The sequence below is a fragment of the Dipodomys merriami genome, unplaced genomic scaffold (genome assembly GCF_024711535.1).
Source record: "Dipodomys merriami isolate MVZ:Mamm:240054 unplaced genomic scaffold, mDipMer1.0.p SCAF_2, whole genome shotgun sequence".
NCBI lineage: Eukaryota > Metazoa > Chordata > Mammalia > Rodentia > Heteromyidae > Dipodomys > Dipodomys merriami.
Genome location: NW_027203381.1, coordinates 32133104 through 32148556, shown reverse-complemented (window position 1 = coordinate 32148556; position 15453 = coordinate 32133104). Strand labels below are relative to the sequence as shown.

The 15453-nt window shown below is 38.6% G+C and overlaps 1 protein-coding gene across 2 annotated transcripts in view; it reads left to right on the top strand.

The window, feature by feature from the left end:
• The window catches only part of Rnf125 (ring finger protein 125), a 29596-nt gene extending 18687 nt beyond the window's left edge, over positions 1-10909 (top strand). For both annotated transcript variants that reach the window (XM_070029380.1, XM_070029381.1), the window contains exons 3-6: positions 2306-2400; positions 3817-3907; positions 8296-8403; positions 10222-10909. In XM_070029380.1, coding sequence (XP_069885481.1) covers positions 2306-2400; positions 3817-3907; positions 8296-8403; positions 10222-10308 — 381 coding nt within the window. In that variant the 3' untranslated portion in view covers positions 10309-10909. The remainder of the gene's footprint in view (positions 1-2305; positions 2401-3816; positions 3908-8295; positions 8404-10221) is intronic.
• Positions 10910-15453: the final 4544 nt, after the last annotated feature.

Here is a 15453-nt window from a genome sequence, read left to right as displayed (position 1 = left end):
TCCAGATTTTTCTGCTTATGTAGTGCTGAGGAATCGAAGCCAGGGCGGCCTCATGCATGCAAAGCAAGCATCTACCACTGAGCCACCTTCCCAGCCCCACACATAATTTTTTTTTAATCTTTCATGTATGGCTTTATTTCTTGAACTACATTTTGTCCAAATACCAATGCACACTATTAAATGTATTCATCTTTAAGTTATTAAGCACAGAATATTTAAATGAAAATTAAAATTGTTCTAACAGCTTTCCTCCAACTGTTATTTAATATTTTAATATATACTGTATATATTTTTATTCATTTTTCATTAATAGACTACTTTAGAAATGTATATTTATAAAGAAAAAAGATAGAATAGACAATGCACACCCACACATATCCTAATAATTGTTTATTATTGCTTATTTTTGTCATGAAGTAAAATTTAACATCACTCATTTCCTTATCCTACATTGATAGAAATGTATCCTTGGCAGATAATTCTCTTCCTTTTTTTTTTCAAAATCCTTACATTTCATGTCTGATTAGTTATAAGGATTCAAATTTATCCTCCTTTTTTGGGGGGGTCAGTCGTGGGGCTTGAACTCTGGGCCTGGGGGCTCCCTCAGCTCTTCAGCTCAAGGCTAGCGCTCTACCACTTGAGCCATAGCGCCACTCCCGGTTTTCTGGTGGTTTATTGAAGATAAGAGTCTCACTGACTATCCTGGCTGGCTTTGAACCCTGATCCTCAGATCTCAGCCTCCTGAGTAGCTATGATTACAGGCATGAGCCACCAGTGTCCAGCTCAAATTTATCTTTGAGAACTTGTTGGTACCTTTCCTTTTATGCTTTTCCTCAATTCAGGAACACTGCCCATTTCTCAATCATAGTTTTAGACTATATTATCCAGGCCAGATGGCCCACTCCATGCAGCCTGTTCTTAATATTCTATTTCTTACATCAAGTGATTTCCTACTGATCTGTCTACATATCCATTTCCTCTAATAGCTTGTAAGCATTTTAGAGCAGGAACATGGTTAATATTTTTCTGTAATTTCTAACAGTGTCTTACCTCAATTTGTATGTAGGATATGAACTTATCAACTTATTTATCAATACATAGTCCTAAGGTTGCTATTTTTCTGAGGCATGCTTATCTTTGTTGAACAACAAAAAGAAAGATAAATAAAAATTCCAGACAGTTTCTTTTCTTTTTTTTTTTTAGCCCACACTGGTCTCCAATTCTCACTGCTTTAAGCCTCCTGAGGGCTGAGATTACAAGATTACAATTACAATTCCATACCTGCCTTAGAAAGAAATTTTTAATAGCAAAAGTAGTAAGGAAAACATGCCAAAAAGAATGGTGAAGGTTGTAAACACATCTATTTAAGATGGCACCTGTATCAGTCCTGGCTTTTTATGTTTTTGGTGAATATCTATAAAACCAGGGTTTGTTTTTACTTTCCCAGTAGTTAATTTTTGTCTTCTTGTTAAACAGTTTCCTTGACGTGGTAGATTTCTTGTTTGAGGTTGCACTTCCGTTAGCTTGGGCAAAACGAAACAGTGGTTGGGCCTGCACACCACAGCTGTACAAAGCTTCCTCTAGCACAAGATCTTATCAGAGCTCCTAATGAAACATTTAGTAGAGTCTGTGTTATGTTAGCAACAGATCCTTCATGGTTAGGATCTGAATGTATTTCTGGAAGAACAAGGGCTTTTTATTCTGCATTGATAAAAATGGACTTGCAAGAGCTGTCTTTTATGTTTGCTCTTAATAGGGCCATTAAGTATACTGTGTATTGTGAATTCATGTGATGGATACTACGTGGTATGCTATAAAACCATGGTATTTATGTTTTCCCAAAGACAAGGGCTTTCCTTTCATTTACTATGCATACCTCTGAAATTCACACATTAATTTTCGTACCTTAATTTTTTTTATTTCTGTCTCTTCTTTCTTCTTAATGTTTTCTTTTTCTCCTTCTTGCTCTTTTTTCTTTACCTGATTTTCTTTCTCTTCTGTCTTGCCAATGCCTAATTATAAAATGGCACGTGAAATAATTTTTTGTTACTATATATTCTTTCACTCAAAAAAAGATGTGCATGTTCACTTAAAATATGTGCTTTTTAGAAAAATAATGTTTAGAAACTCAATGTTTGGGCCTTATTAGTACTGGCAAAACTTAATGCCTTTACTTTGAGATACTGTCTCATGAATGCATCCATTTAATCAGCTGACCCAGCGTGACCTCCCTTAAAAGTTATAAAGCTGGATAACATAAAGCCCCTTTTCAACAGAAGTTTATTTTGAATTTGTCTTTATGTAGGTTTGCCTCAGTGAAATGAGGGCGCACATAAGGACATGTGAGAAATACATCGATAAGTATGGACCGCTACAAGAACTTTCAGAGACAGCAACGAGGTTTGTTTTCATCTAGTGTAATGCAATGCTAAATTTGAGATGGCTAAAAAGAAATTATTGGGCTGGAAAGTTGGGCTGTTTTTTAAATTATGAAAATATTTATATAGTTACGTTCAGGCTCTTAACTTTATAACCAGGTATAGTAATGATTTTATAATAGCAATTATTTGCTAAGACTTTTCTTGATTGCAGTGGTGGCTTATACGTGTAATCCTAGCGACTTGGGAGTCTGAGATTTGAGGATCATAATTTTAAGCCACTCTGGGCAGAAAAGTGCCTGAACTTTTTTTTTGTTTGTTTTTTGTTTTTTGTCGGTCATGGGGCTTGAACTCTGGGCCTGAGCGCTGTCCCTCAGCTCTTCAGCTCAAGGTGAGCGCTCTACCACTTGAGCTACAGCGCCACTTCCGGTTTTCTGGTGGTTTATTGGAGATAGGAGTCTCACGGTCTCTCCTGCCTGGGCTGGCTTTGAACCGCGATCCTCAGATCTCAGCCTCCTGAGTAGCTAGGATTACAGGCGTGAGCCACCAGCGCCCGGCAAGTGCCTGAACTTTTATCTCTAACTAATCATAAAAAAACCCCAGAAAACAAAAAAAAAAAAAAAACAGAAATGGAGGTGTGGCTCAAGTTCTAGAGTTCCAGCATTGAGCAAAAAAACCCAAGTGAGAGTATAATAAAGTCCCAGTACTGGTACATGCATGTACTCATGCACATGCATCCACTCACATGAATTTTTTTCTTTCCACTTCAAAATCTGCATGGAGACCTTGGGGCAACTTCCTCAGGCAAGTTTGTAGCATTAAGGAAGATCCAAAAACAGAATGCAGAACTGTTACACTTCTGCTAGCCTCTGCTTTTGGACTAGTAAATTGCTGAAGTAGCCTGTGACTAAAAGGTTATTCATCATTTCTCTCCCTTTCATTTTATTTGTTTTATTTCAGAGGGTAGGAAGTGTCATGTCAGTATATGTTCTAACAGGGGAAGGGCAGGCCAAGGACAGGGGTCCTGATTCCTTTGCCAGGTGTTGTGATTGCACTTCTCTTACAAAGGGAATAAGATGCTTCAAATAGCCTATAAGTGTTTCTCTGCTCTGTCCCCCGAGGATGAACATTTCTCATAGGGAAAACTGCAGGCACAAAACAGGTATGAGGATAGGAAAAATAGATCAAAGCAGAAGAACCAGGATTAAAGCAGAGTGTGTTGATACAAACCTGAAATGCTACACTCAGGTGACTGAGGCAGGATAATTGTGAGTTTGAGGCCATCTTTTACCATGTAGCAAGACTTGAAAAGGAAGAAGGGAGGGACAAAGGGAGGCAGAGAGGAAAGGAGAAAGGGAGGAAAGACTAGATACCTATTTCTTAACTACTTTTGCTGCTATTGATTTTAGTAATGTTTGTAATTCTATGCAATTTCCAGATGTGTGTGTCCATTTTGTCAGAAAGAACTGGATGAAGACAGCTTACTGGATCATTGTATTACTCATCACAGATCAGAAAGGAGACCTGTGGTAAACTTTATTACTCTGTGTGTGTGTGTGTGTGTGTGTGTGTGTGTGTGTGTGTGTGTGTGTGTGTGTGTGTGTGTGTGTGTGTGTTGCTGAGACTGTGTGTGTGTGTGTGTGTTGCTGAGACTGGAACCCAGGGCCTTACTGATGCCAAGCAAGAACTCTAACACTGAGCTTATGAAAACCCTAGGCTTGCCAGGTGCTGGTTGCTACTCTTGTAATCCTAGCTACTCAGGAGGCTGAGATCTGAAGATCATGATTCAAAGCCAGCCCAGGCAGGAAAGGCTATGAGATTCTTATTTCCAAGAAACTACCAGAAACCCAGAAGTAGTAGAGTGCTAGCCTTGAGCTGAAGAGCTCAGGGACATGCCCAGGCCCAGAGTTCAAGCTTACCACCAAAACCAAAAACAAAACAATAACAACAAAAACAGAAAAAAAAAAATCCTAGGCTTGAAGTTTTAGACTTAGTCATTCTTACTCTATTTACTGTTCCAACAAATGGAATCCCTTTAAGAAAATAGTTACCTTCTCCTGTCATAGTAAATAAAAATCTCCCCATTCTAAACGGAAATATTTCAGTACCTTTTTATGGTGATGGTGGTGGGGGGGGGGGGGGTTCAGTCGTGGGCCTGAACTCTGGGCCTGGGCGCTGTCCCTCAGCTCTTCAGCTCAAGGCAAGCGCTCTACCCCTTGAGCCACAGCGCCACTTTCAGCTTTTTTCTTTTTGTTTATGTGGTGCTGAGGAACCAAATCCAGGGCCTCAGGCATGCAAGGCACGCGCTCTACCACTGAGCCACCTTCCCAGCCCTATTTCAGTATCTTGCAATGAACAAGAACAGAGTTAAGAAATGTCACTGATATAAGAAATGTGGTTTGTGGGCCTCTAATGTCATCACTTGAGGGCTAAGGCAGAAGGATGGAAGTTCAAGGCCAACTGGAGTTATACAGTATGGAAAGGAGTGAGGGAGGGAGGGAAAGAAAGAGGAAAGGAGAAAATTAGGGAAAGAGGGAAGGAGGAAAGGAGAGAGATTAATTTTAGGAAACCTAAGCAGGGCATGGTGCTACATGCCAGTAATCCTAGAGCTTAGTAGGCTGAGGCAGGAAGATCTGAAGTTTTAAGCAAGGCATTGGCTACATAGTAAGAACAAACAAAAACAAAATTGTTTTTGCTTTTGTGGTTTTATTGGTGGGGGAGGTAAAGAGGGAGTACAGAAAGGAAGGAATGTAGGGTGAACAAATGCAACCAGGCTATTAAGTATACACTATGTAGAAAATGGACTATGGAAATTGTGCTCAAGGACAGGAGGGAGGAACTGAGTAAAAGCAAAGGAAGGGATGACATTGTCCAAAAAAGTGATATACTCTTTACCTGGCTTATGAAATGGTAACCCTTCTGTGCAATGCCAAGAATAATAATAACTATATAACTATAACTATAACTATAACTATAACTATAACTATAACTATAACTATATATATATATATATATATATATATATATATATATTTGCCTGTGGTGGGGCCTGAAGTCTAGGCCTAGGCACTGTCTCTCTCAGCTCTTCAGCTCAAGTCTAGCTCTCTACCACTTGAGCCACAGCGCCACTTCCAGCTTTTTCTGCTTATGTGGTGCTGAGGAATCGAACCCAGGGACTCATGCATGCAAGGCAAGCACTCTACCACTGAGCCACCTTCCCAGCCCAGATTTATATTTTTTTAAATTAAAAAAAAAATCCATCCTGGCATTTCATCTATTCTGGGTTTCTTCCTAAAGATTTTTTTCCCTGCCTGACTTGGGGATTGAACTCTGGGTCTGAACACTGTCCCTGAGCTTCTTTTGGTTCAAGGGTAGCACTCTATCACTTGAGCCACAGGGCCATTTCTAGCTTTTTCTGAGTAATTTGTTGGAGATAAGAGTCCCTTGGACTTTCCTGCTTGGACTAGCTTCAAACTGCCACCTTAGCCTCCTGAGTAGCTGGGATTATAGGCATGAGCCTCTGGTGCCTGTCTCTGAAGATTTTTTTTTTGTTTCTTTATATTTATTTGTAGTGCTGAGGAATGAACCCACAGCCTGTGCATATTAGGCATGTGCTTTACTAAAAGAGATCTCCATCCTGAGACTTTTTTTTTTTTTTTTGCTGTTCTGAGTTTGAATTCAGGACTTCACTTTTGCAAGGCAAATGCTTTTGCTTGAGCCACAACTCCAGCCAAAGACTCATTTTCTTATTATGTAGGGATTAATTTTCCCCCAATGGCCTTTAAAATTCCAGAAAGAGAGATTAAATAGATCATATAGGAAATAGATCATATAGAAGAAGTAAATAATATAGGGAAAAGGCATATGGAGAGACTGAGTATTGGCTCCTTATTAATCTGAACTGTTCTTTTTTTTATTTTTTTGGTTGGTTGTGGGGCTTGAACTCTGGGCCTGGGCACTGTCCCTCAGCTCTTCAGCTCAAGGCGAGAGCTCTACCACTTGAGCCACAGTGGCACTTCTGGTTTTCTAGTGGTTTATTGAAGATAAGAGTCTCACGGACTTTCCTGCCCAGGCTGGCTTTGAACCATGATCCTCAGATCTCAGCCTCCTGAGTAGCTAAGGTTACAGGTATGAGCGCCAGCACCTGACTTAATCTGAACTGTTCTAAAGTTGTCCAACTAAGCTCTGGGAAAAGAGTCCTCACAGGTGACTAAAGCCAGCCTCCCACACTAAGTCCTAATAAATGTTTTTGTGTTTCTTGATATCTCAATGTCTTGACTTCCCTCTTGTGTGTATATTGCAGTTGATTGGCATTTCTCTTACCCAACAGTTAAAGCAGAACACAGGGATAGTCAGAGAGGATAAGTAGAAGTAACATAAACAATTATTCTAGATCACTGAGTACTGTGGGGACTGGTCATTATGTAGCAATTTGCTGACTTAAAACAATGATTAAGGCATACTACTAGTCTGGTAAAGACTCTGTAAAATAAAACTTTGTAAAGGTTTTTTGTAGGTACTAGAGTAAGAAAAATATGACCACAACCTAGGTATTAGGTCTAAAGTTTCTTATTTCCTTTTAATTGCCTCTCTTTTTTTTCTCTATGAGATTTCATCTCTTTTTAAAATAGTTACCAGTTATCTGAAGTTTGATAGTGTCTTCTAATTGCATAGCCACTGTATTCCATCTGAAAAAGTCCGTATTAAGATAAAGCAGTCTAAGCTTGGTAGATTAAGCCTCTAATTCCAGCTACTCTGGAAGCAGAGATCAGTGTCTGAGATTCAAGGACAAGCTGGGCAGAAAGTTAACAAGATTCCATCTCAACAAATAAAGTAGGTATGATACTTCACAGCTGTAATCCCAACTACATGGGAAACATAGGTAGGACCTTCATGTTCCATGTCCCACCTATCCAAAAAGCACTATCGATGAAGAATAAAGCAACATGGGCTGGGGGGGGAGGGGCGGTGTGGGGAATGGCAGTGTGGCTCAAATATTAGAGTACTTGCCTTGCACACACTATGCTCTGAGTCCAAACCCTAGTACTCCCCCCCACAAGAAAAAAAAATAGATGAGTTCAGCATCATTTCCATGTGCAATTGTATATTTCTAATATAAGTATTATCATCTGGGAGCTTTGGGGAGAGATAATAAAATATGCACTGATGTTGGGAAATTGGTTACAATTAGTGTATCAGTGAATATTTAGGTAACTCAGGTAATGGCCAGTCTTTCTCTCGCCTACCATTGTTTTTCCCCTTCCTGACATTATTCTTTCTCCCTTGGGCCATATCTTGCTCATAAGGAAACACAAATGAGTTTTGTGAGTGGTATATGCTTCAGTCCATTGTTTTGCTGTGCCTTTCTGATAGATGTCTACTTACCATTCAACTAAATTTTATGTACTCCACACACTAAAGTCTCACTATCTCCCTATTAATGTCAGACTATAAACAGGAACTCCTTTGCTGGCAATCTTAGGTTTGTATTATCTCTGTTCTCCACTGGGTTCCATTGAGCTCCTTTGTGCTAGAGACAAGGGTGCAGTCATGTCTATATGACTGGCTCTAAGCATGGAGCCTGCAGATTCTGATCAGATCCTTATTGTTAAGTTCACATATGCAAGTATTTGCACAAGTTGGTCTTGGTCTGCAATCCTGATCTCCACTTCCCAAGTAATTGGGATTAAAAGTGTGGAATCATCATGTCCAGCTCATGTAATTAACATTTTTGACATGGGAACAGATAGTATGTATACGAAGAAATAAGTGCATTCGTAATACAGCACTGAGATATGTATGGCCAGTGGACTCATGAAATCAAAATTTACTTCAGATGATTACTTATATTTTTAAGTTCTGATGATAATAATCATTAATATGCTTTAATGAATTCTTGGTCCTGTTTCTTTTCCAGTTTTGTCCTCTTTGCCGCTTAACACCTAATGAGAGTCCAAGCAGCTTCAATGGCAGTTTAATAAGACATTTGCAAGTTAGTCACACTTTGTTTTATGATGATTTCATAGTAAGTATATTTCCTTTCTTTCACATTATGTCTTTATGCTGTGTTAAGCTTACCTTTGTAATCTAAATGAATAAAATAATAGGGGCAATAAATACATATATATATATATATACAAAATAAAATTTTAATCATGAAAAAGGTAGATTGGTTAATATATTGAATGTCTATATATTCAAAATGTAGCGTAAGTAACCAACTCATGGCTAATCTTGTTATATTGGGAGTTTTTCAAGATGGAAGAAGCTTGCCAAGTATGAAGGAGGCTTTTCTTTTACTCTCTACTGCTGGAAAAAATATATAAACTATAAGTAATTTTTAATATTTATGAGTATATTTCCCATTATTAGAAGTGATAACAGGACCCAAAAAGTTAACATAGTCTTTGTTCTATCCATTGCCATTTAAGATAATTCAATAATCTCTAAGTTCCTTTCAGCAAAAGAGTATTGTTTATTTTGGGAGGAAAATCTTGTCTAGTCTTTTTTTGGTTCGTCACGGAGCTTGAACTCTGGGCCTGGGCATTGGGCATTGTCCCTCAGCTCTTCAGCTCAAGGCTAGTGCTCTACCATTTGAGCCAAAGTGCCACTTCCAGTTTTTCTGGTAGTTTATGGGTGATAAGAGTCTCACAGACTCTCCTGCCTGGGCTGGCTTTGAACCTCGATCCTCAGATATCAGCCTCTTGAGTAGCTAGGATTACAGGTATGAGCCACCAGAGCCCAGCTTCTGTCCAGTCTTAATAATATATTTGTTACAGGCTGGGAAGGTGGCTCAGTGGTAGAGCGCTTGCCTTGCATGCATGAAGCCCTTTGTTTGATTCCTCAGAACCACGTAAGTAGAAAGAAAAAAAAGCTGGAAGGCCCAACTGGTAAAGCACTAGCCTTGATCTGAAGAGCTGAGGGACAGAGCCCAGGCCCAGAGTTTAGGCCCTACGACCGGACCAAAAAAAAAAAAAAAAAAAAAAAAAAAAAAAAAAAAAATATATATATATATATATATATATATATATATATATATATATATTTGTGACTTTTTTTTTGGGGGGGGGTGTCCGGTCGTGGGGCCTGAACTCTGGGCCTGGGCGCTGTCCCTCAGCTCTTCAGCTCAAGGCTAGTGCTCTACCACTTGAGCCACAGTGCCACTTCTGGCTTTTTTCTTTTTTGCTTATGTGGTGCTGAGGAATTGAACCCAGGGCCTCAGGCATGCAAGGCAAGCACTCTACCACTGAGCCACCTTCCCAGCCCTATTTGTGACTTTTAACTAAATGCAAGCATGCTTTCTGGTCTGCCCATTGTGATCGTCTAGATTAGATTCAAGAACCTTGGATTCTGACTCAGGTTTAAGTAATAAATCTGTCAGAGCTGTGCATACCGGAGGAAGGCATTTAACCTCTGAACTTAAAGTTTGTCTATTTGTTGAGTGGGGACTAAGAACATTCCTTTGTGAGGAATAAAGCAAGGTTTATTCCATACCTGTTCCAGCCATTCTGTTCAGTTAACTAGACAAAAGTATGACTGCTAGCTAGCCAGGATGATGACACTTGGAGAGCATACCCTCTAACTATTTAAAAACCATGTTCTTAAATATGGAAGCTTAAATTTTTTTTTTTGCCTTTAGTTTTTGGCTGCTTCAGCTACCATTGTAGAAGCTAAGCACTTTATGTACTTTTATAAAGTTCTCTTTGTTTTGAAATCCCTAAAGCTCAAAGGCTAACAATTAATTACTGAGCAGTTACATGACCCATCAACAGCCAGCTCACATTCCAGTTTCTGAAACACTATGGACACCATGTATTTCTAATGATTTTTTTCTTTGTTGTAGGATTTTGACATAATTGAGGAAGCTCTTATCCGAAGAGTCTTAGATCGATCACTTCTTGAATATGTGAATCACTCCAATGCCACATAATTTTATTAATAGGGAGGGGAAAGGGATCATTCAATTGTACCACTTAAATGCTGCTTAAACAATTGGGGAATTGTTTATAGAGGGAAATTGTCAATGTTTGATGGAGAACAATGTATGTTTGTGCTTATTGTTATATTGTGCTAAAGAACTGCATTAATCTTGATGGTTCAGATCTGCCCTTACATTCTTGAATTTCCTAGACTTGTAACAAGAAATAATCTCTGAGTCATTACTACCCAGAAGCAGCACAGGCAGAGTAGGTAGGTAGGGACAACTCCATTTGCAAATGGAATGGCACAGTCTAATGAATGTTCCGCCTGAGCAGCTACCATCATGGTTGGGCAAGGTAACTGATCTTTGTTCTATCTAAAAAGATGAGGAACAGAACAAACTGTGGAGAATCAAGAAAATAGGAAAGCTGCTTCAATGCTCATGTTCTCATTAATCCCTAGTATAATATCATCATAGTTGGGCAAGGTAACTGATCTTTGTTCTATTTAAATAGATGAGGAGGGGCTGGGAATGTGGCTTAGTGGTAGAGTGCTTACTTAGCATGCATGAAGCCCAGGTTCAACTTCTCAGTACCACATAAAAAGAAAAAGCCAGAATTGGTACTATGGCTCAAGTGGTAGAATGCTAGCTTTGAGCAAAAGAAGCTCAGAGACAGTGCTCAGGCCCAGAGTTCAAGCCCCATGACGGATCAAAAAAAAAAAAAAAAAAAAAAAAGATGAGAAACAGAACAAACTGTGGAGAATCAAGAAAATATGAAATCTGCATCAATGCTCATGTTCTCATTAATCCCTAGTAGTATATCATGAATTATCTGTTGGGAATATAATGCAAAAAATTTAAAGTCAAAGAAGTAGCATTTCAACCACCAAAATTTTGTGTGAGAAATGTGTACTTAACTCTTTGGCCTTTTATCACTGTGCACACATAAGCTGTTAGTATATTATTTTAAAGTATTTGTAGCTTATTGGTTAGAAATATTTTCATACTATAAGCAATTTCTTAGGGATCATCTATCGATATTTACAGTAAAAGTACTCATGTACATAATTTTTGTGGAAACCTTAACGGCTTTGTTTTTAATTTTAACTTTAAAAACTATATAAAATAAAACACAAATACTGAAAAATATAAAATAAATAGTTTAATGAATTATTTCAGGAAAAATCCTAGAATTCTGAATTAGAATCATAGAATTCTGTCAGCCATCCTATTTTTCTGTCTCTGGCCACAATTCTAACCCCACATATGTAAGCACTGAACTGATTTCAACAATAATCACTTTATTATAGTTCTTTATTATTTTATCATTGAGTAATTATATCCATGTTTTAATCATATTTATTTGAATTTGTTTTTATTAGATGTGCTTTTTTTCTTTTCTTTTCTTTTTCTTTTTTTTGTCAGTCATGGGGCTTGAACTCTTGGCCTGAGCGCTGTCCTTCAGCTCTTCAGCTCAAGGCTAGCACTCTACCACTTGAGCCACAGCACCACTTCCAGTTTTCTGGTGGTTTATTGGAGGTAGGAATCTCATGGACTTTCCTGCCTGGGCTGGCTTTGAACCTTGATCCTCAGATCTCAGCCTCCTGAGAAGCTAGGATTACAGGCATGAGCCACCAGCGCCCAACTAGATGTGTATTTTATGGGGGCTGAATGCATAGCTTAGCAGTAGAACCTTTGCTTTGCATGTACAAGGCCCTGGGTTCAATCCTTAGCACCCTAAAACTAACTAATCAATCAACCAACAATCCAACCTACCTGTGTGTTCTCTCTCTCTCTCTCTCTTTCTCACACACACACACACACACATACTGTCTCTGTCTCTCTGCTTCTCTGTATCTCTGTCTCTTGAAGTGCTAGACAAGTCTGCTATCACTGACCTCTATCCCTAGTCCTCTTTATTCTTTAATCTCTACTTTCATCTATAGGTACTTAACATTTACCTGATAAAGAACCTGAATTTATGACCTTTCAAATTTCCCCTAATCTGTATTTTACTGTTAATACACTTGTAACACAATTCAGAACATTCCTTCGGATATTGATCCATGGGTTTTGAGACTGGAGCAGACCCAAATTGCAAGAATATGGGTCAGGGTATATATTTTCGTTAGATGGCATGTCCTGCCCTTTCTTTTTGTGATGCTTAGTTAGTACTCAATACTATCTGAGATGATACTATCATTTCTATTTCATTTATTATTTACTTTTTTTCTGGTCTGGGGGTTGAACTCAGGGCCTGGGTGCTGTCTCCGAGCTTTTGTGCTCAAGGCTAGTACTCTACCACTTGAGCTACAGTTCCAGCTTTTTGATGGTTAAAAGTTGTGATAAAAGGGGCTGGGAAGGTGGCTCAGTGGTAGAGCGCTTGCCTTGCATGCATGAGGCCCTGGGTTCCATTCCTCAGCACCACATAAGCAAAAAGAAAAAAGCTGGAAGTGGCGCTGTGGCTCAAGTGGTAGAGCGTAAGCCTTGAGCTGAAGAGGTGAGGGACAGTGCCCAGGCCCAGAGTTCAGGCCCCATGACTAGACCCCCCCCCCAAAAAAAAAACAAAAACAAAAAACAAAAGTTGTGATAAAAAGTCTCATAGACTTTCCTACCCAAGCTGGTTTTGAACCACAATTCTTACAACACAGCCTCCTGAGTAGGTAGGATTACAAATGTTAGGCTCCCAAGCCCAGCTCTGGTTACAATATTTTAAAAATTGTTATCTAAAGGAGATATACAGAGCAGTTACAGTTGCATAAATCAGATAATGAGTACATTTCTTTTTGGACAGTGTCACTCCTCCAAGTTACAATATTTTTTGTAAGATGCATCCTCATTTGGTTAATTCATGCTAAAGTTCATATAGGACAGTAAAATGAAATACTTTATTTACCAGTTTTCAGAATAAGCTGTCTCCTGTCATCTTTCAAAGATCACTTTTTAAAAAAAGTATTGTGGGCTGGGAAGGTGGCTCAGTGGTAGAGCGCTTGCCTTGCATGCCTGAGGCCCTGGGTTCGATTCCTCAGCACCACATAAGCAAAAAGAAAAAAGACGGAAATGGCGCTGTGGCTCAAGTGGTAGAGCACTAGCCTTGAGCTGAAGAGCTGAGGGACAGTGCCCAGGCCCAGAGTTCAGGCCCCACGACCGGACCAAAAAAAAAAAAAAAAAAAGTATTGTGAACTGGTATAGTTAAATAGATTTAGCCTTCAATATTACTTTATTGAAGCAAGGCACTGGTAGCTCACACCTGTAATCCTAGCTACTCAGGAGGCCAAGATCTGAGGATCATGGTTTCAAAGCCAGCCTGGGCAGTAGTAAAGTCTGTGAGATTCTTATCTCCAATAAACCACTCAGAAAACCAGAATATCTATCTATCTATCTATCTATCTATCTATCTATCTATCTATCTATCTATCTATCTATCTATCTATCTATTATTGAAGCTCACATTGTATAATCATGTTGATTCTGAGTCTGTTAGGCACTTTAATGGATTTCTTGCTATGTTATGTAACAAGATAGCCCAGACTAAATTTGTATTTTTTGCCCTAGATGTGGAATCAGCCATTTCTGTAAGAAATCCAAGGTCTTTCCGTGAGGAACAATAATTTAAAAACATAGACCAGGCTCTAAAAATGTTCTCTGCTACTAGGTTGGTCATAATTTTGAGGAACAAGCTATGGAATATTTATGTTTTTTTCAAGATACAATACATTATAAGTGGGGCTGGGAATGTGGCTTAGTAGTAGAGTGCTCACCTAGCATGCATGAAGCCTTGGCTTTGATTCCTCAGCACCACATAAACAGAAAAGGTAGGAAGTGGTGCTATGGCTCAAGTAATAGAGTGCTAGTCTTGAGCAAAAAGAAACTTAGGGACAATGTTCAGACCCAGAGTTCAAGTCCCAGGACTGCCAAAAAGAAAACAGAAAAACCAAACAACAACCAAGACAGCAACTACAAAAACAACACTTTGTGGGTTTTCTTTAATACTTCCAAATATATTAGTTACTATAGGTTTTACTTAACTTTACTACTCTGTTCTGTACCAAGAAAAAAAAAAATCTTCAGTTTGAAGGTCATGATAGAGTTAGAATAAATCATGATTACTTTCTTTATGCTAAACAGGAAACTGTCACAGAATAACAATACAATATAATTAAAATAATATGATAAACAATTTTTTTTAAAAATTTGCTTTCCCTATTCGCCTCCTGTTTTTTCATAATAGTTGTATTAAATTGAATATTTTTGCAACATTAGTGTAACATACTCTACTTTATTCCTCTTACCTTCCTCCCATTTAGTTTTAGTAGCAATATACTTAACATTTATCACTTAGATGGCACTATTTTTCATGCTTGGTTCTTTAAAAACACCTCCAGATGGGCTGGGAAGGTGGTTCAGAGGTAGTGTTTGCCTCACATGCATGAGGCCCTGGGTTTGATTCCTCAGCACCACATAAACAGAAAAGGCTAGAAGTGGTGCTGTGGCTCAAGTGGTAGAGTGCTAGCCTTGAGTTGAAGAGCTGAGGGACAACACCAGGCACAGAGTTGCAGCCTCACAATCAACAAATAAATAAATAATAAAAACAGCTCCAGGATATACATTAGTATTTTCATCTTGAAAGGTAAGAAAGAAGCAATAAAGACTGAGAAGACCAAACTCCTGTGAATGAAATGTTATTTGACTTTAGTTAGATTTTTAATTATAATTAGTAATTGGGAAAATGTAAGCTGGATGAGATCTAGAAGGCCAAATGTTCTCTTTTATTGATTGATTTGGTGGTGCTAGGGATCAAACCCAGGACCTCGTGCATGCTAGGCATTTTCTCAACCATACCACTTGCTATGCCCTCCAATTTAGAAATTCATTCCTTCATACTTTCCAAGTTAGATATTTATTTCAAACTTGTTTTTCCCAGCTGCTGACAAACAAGCAACCTGTTTTTGCAGTTTGGATAGATTAAACAATAAAGCAAAACCTGTTGAACAACAAGAGCAAAGGGAGAGTAATGTTTTTAGGAATAATTTTCAGACTGAATGTCTAGCCCGTGAAAGATAGGACTTTTTCTAAGCACCAGTGCCTACTATGTGAAAAATAAGTCGTTCTTAATTTAGAGCAATGTAAATACTATTGTCATACCTTCAAAAC